The sequence below is a fragment of the Naegleria gruberi genome, assembly GCF_000004985.1.
Source record: "Naegleria gruberi genomic scaffold NAEGRscaffold_628, whole genome shotgun sequence".
In the NCBI taxonomy this organism is placed as follows: domain Eukaryota; phylum Heterolobosea; class Eutetramitea; order Acrasida; family Naegleriidae; genus Naegleria; species Naegleria gruberi.
Window position 1 is genome coordinate 1 of NW_003162927.1, and position 2,782 is coordinate 2,782.

A 2,782-nucleotide genomic window follows, 5' to 3' on the forward strand; every position below is an offset into this window, starting at 1 on the left:
ATCAAAATTTATAGAGCTGTCAAAAAGGTTAATTTTGTTGATGAGATGGGTTGTGTATNTCAGGCAGATCTGAAAGTGGATGTTTCGTCCATGAGTATTGGAGATATATTTAGAGTGAGATTGTCTTTGAGTGCTGCTAATGCTTTGAGAGTGGATGTTATACCAACAGATGCAACAAAGCAAGTAACAACCACTGTCACCTTTATGACTCACATGGCTGTCAATCATTTCGAATAACCTTTATTAGAAATATTTAGAATAAATGCTATCGACTATTACTCTATTGGCAGCCATTATTCCTGGGCAGATACACTCCATTCCTGCTTTAGACGAACCCCACTCCATTCTAATCTTTGGAATTCGTGACTGTTCACATAAATCACTAATTCTTTGACAATTCTTCAAAATTTCAAAGAATTTGTCTTTGTAAACTTTGTTTTCTATTAATAATTTGTAGCAGTTTGGTAAACGTTTCATAATTGAGGAGTTAAACTTATCCCATGCCATGCTAATTTGCTGTCTTTCATCAACAGGTTCTAATTTGTAAACAGATTTTGATAGGAGAGAAATGAATAGTTCAGATTCGGAATCATTCTCATTTGGAATAATCTCAAGCATGTAATTAAAAATCATATCTTGATTTCTGGCAGATAAGTTAGTAATCTCATTAAGGATTAGTTCAGTTTTTGAATCAGTAACTTCCATTGATTCTCTATTTCTGAAAGAGGCCAGTTCCAATTCTAACTTTCGAATAAGTTCATCACTCTTGTTCTGCTTCTCTTCAAGCTCTCTGATTCTTCCCAACAGATCAACTTTTTCTTGTCTCAAAGTTTCGTTTTCAGAAAGAAGTTTCTCTTCAGCAATGGAATTCCTTCTCTTTTCCCTGTCTACAGTTTCTACGAATAAGTCTGATGTGCTAGCTTTAGTTTGCAATGTTTTTCTGTTATTTTGACTGATTGTATTCTCACAATTACTTGCTCCACTCACCATCTTATTAACTCTTGAGGAATTATTCGACATTTTGCAGTTTGTATCACCAAATCTATTCAGGCTACTGTTACTATTCTTTGAAGTGGTAGTGGATGTGGTTGTTAAAGATCTGCTATTGCTTATTGGCATTTTTTTGTATGGAGAAACAACTTGTAGTTGATTTTTTATTACAAAAGAAAGTAGACGAAATTAGTTTGCAACTGGGTGATTAGCAATTTCTTGATAGATTCCAGCTAAACTAGCAGAATCGTTTGCTCTCTTGAATTGACCTCTTCCTGTAGCTGCCATTTGTCTGAGACCAGTATTATCTGATGATCCACCAAGTTGAATTGTATGAAGAATAATATCATGAGATGAAACTAGTTGACCAGTAATACTAACGGCCTCATCTGCTGAATCTTCACCATCAGACATGAATAAGACAACAATTTTGTATGATTGATGGTTTGGATAAGTAGACGAAATTAAAGACGAAACTGATTGCATGGCATTGGTAAAGCTTGTTCCACCACCAGCAACGTAGGATGACATGGTGCTGACTAAACTTGTGGAAAGAGGATTTGTAGTGAAGCAATTATATGCAGAATGATCATACATGATACAAGAAACAAGATCACTTGATCCATCTCTAACCTCTAAGAACTTTTCACAAGATTCGAATAATGCTCCAAGTCTGTCATTACTGTACTTTGAGGAAGTTGGTCTTGCATCTGATCCTCCCATTGATCCTGACTTGTCATTGACAAAGATAAAGTGAAAAACTTCTGAAGAAATTTGTGGACCAGGTGGAGGTGCATTATTAATCAAATGTCTTTCAAAGTCAACTGATGCCTTAAAACTCTTTTTAGAAGTCAAGTCAATGGCATGTATTTCAATAGCACTTTTACCAAAGAACATTTCAACTTGAACAATTCTGTCCATGCCTCTTGTTCCCTTCATGTCAATAAGAATCTCACCACATTTCTTTACGAAACTTTCAGTGACAAATCTTGTGTTTGGAATTGGTGACAGGTACAATTCCAAAATCATTGATTCTTGACTCTCACTGGTTACACCATATTCTCTCACAACAACCTGATCATATCTAACTTCATCATTCACATCAACATAAATGTCAAAGCAATCTTTACAATATGGCTCATTTCTTCCTTTGAGTTTAATCTTTTTCTTTTCATCATGAACATTGGGAATGAATTTCTTGTAAGAGGTCACTCCATAACTTCTTCTCATTCTTCTGGTAACGATTAAGGATGGATCTCTTCCAAGCATGACAGCTCCCTTTACAATAGCTCCACCAGGGCTTGGAGGAACCACAACTTTACAAATTGGACTTTGGAACTTTTGAGTTAGTCTACTTTGTAGTACCTTTGATTCACCAAAACCACCCACTACAAATATATAGTTGAACTCCCTACTGGAATCGTTAAAATTATCTCTCATTTGAATTAGTTCTTTTTGGACATGACTTTCAATTTCAGTGAGAACGCCTTCGAATATTTTATCTAGACAATTGGTGGTAAGAATGATTCTTCCAAGTCTGAAATGAGTCTTGACTAGTTGATTGGTCAAATCTGCATGAGTGGTAAAGAATTCTTTAAGAAGGCCATCAATTTGAATAAACTGTTGAGTAGAGATGTTTTCAATGCTAACTTTCTTCTTCTCCCACAAACTCATCAATTCTTCAAATTGAGCTGGTTTGCTAATTTTCAATTCGTGCATAAAATCTTGACCAAATATATCTGACATTACTTGAATAAACTTGGCATCTAAATAGGAAGAACCACATGCACCA

At 35.2% G+C, this 2,782-nt stretch overlaps 2 protein-coding genes across 2 annotated transcripts; both read right to left on the minus strand.

The window, feature by feature from the left end:
• Positions 1-243: 243 nt before the first annotated feature.
• On the minus strand, positions 244-1,020 carry NAEGRDRAFT_76913 (uncharacterized protein; the record flags this gene model as incomplete). The annotated part of the gene is made up of 1 exon (XM_002668129.1): positions 244-1,020. The coding sequence occupies one exon, from the start codon at positions 1,018-1,020 to the stop codon at positions 244-246; it is 777 nt and encodes a 258-aa protein (XP_002668175.1).
• A 109-nt stretch (positions 1,021-1,129) lies between these two features.
• NAEGRDRAFT_60093 (uncharacterized protein) lies at positions 1,130-2,736 on the minus strand (the record flags this gene model as incomplete). Its single annotated transcript, XM_002668130.1, has 1 exon — positions 1,130-2,736. The coding sequence occupies one exon, from the start codon at positions 2,734-2,736 to the stop codon at positions 1,180-1,182; it is 1,557 nt and encodes a 518-aa protein (XP_002668176.1). The 3' UTR covers positions 1,130-1,179.
• Positions 2,737-2,782: the final 46 nt, after the last annotated feature.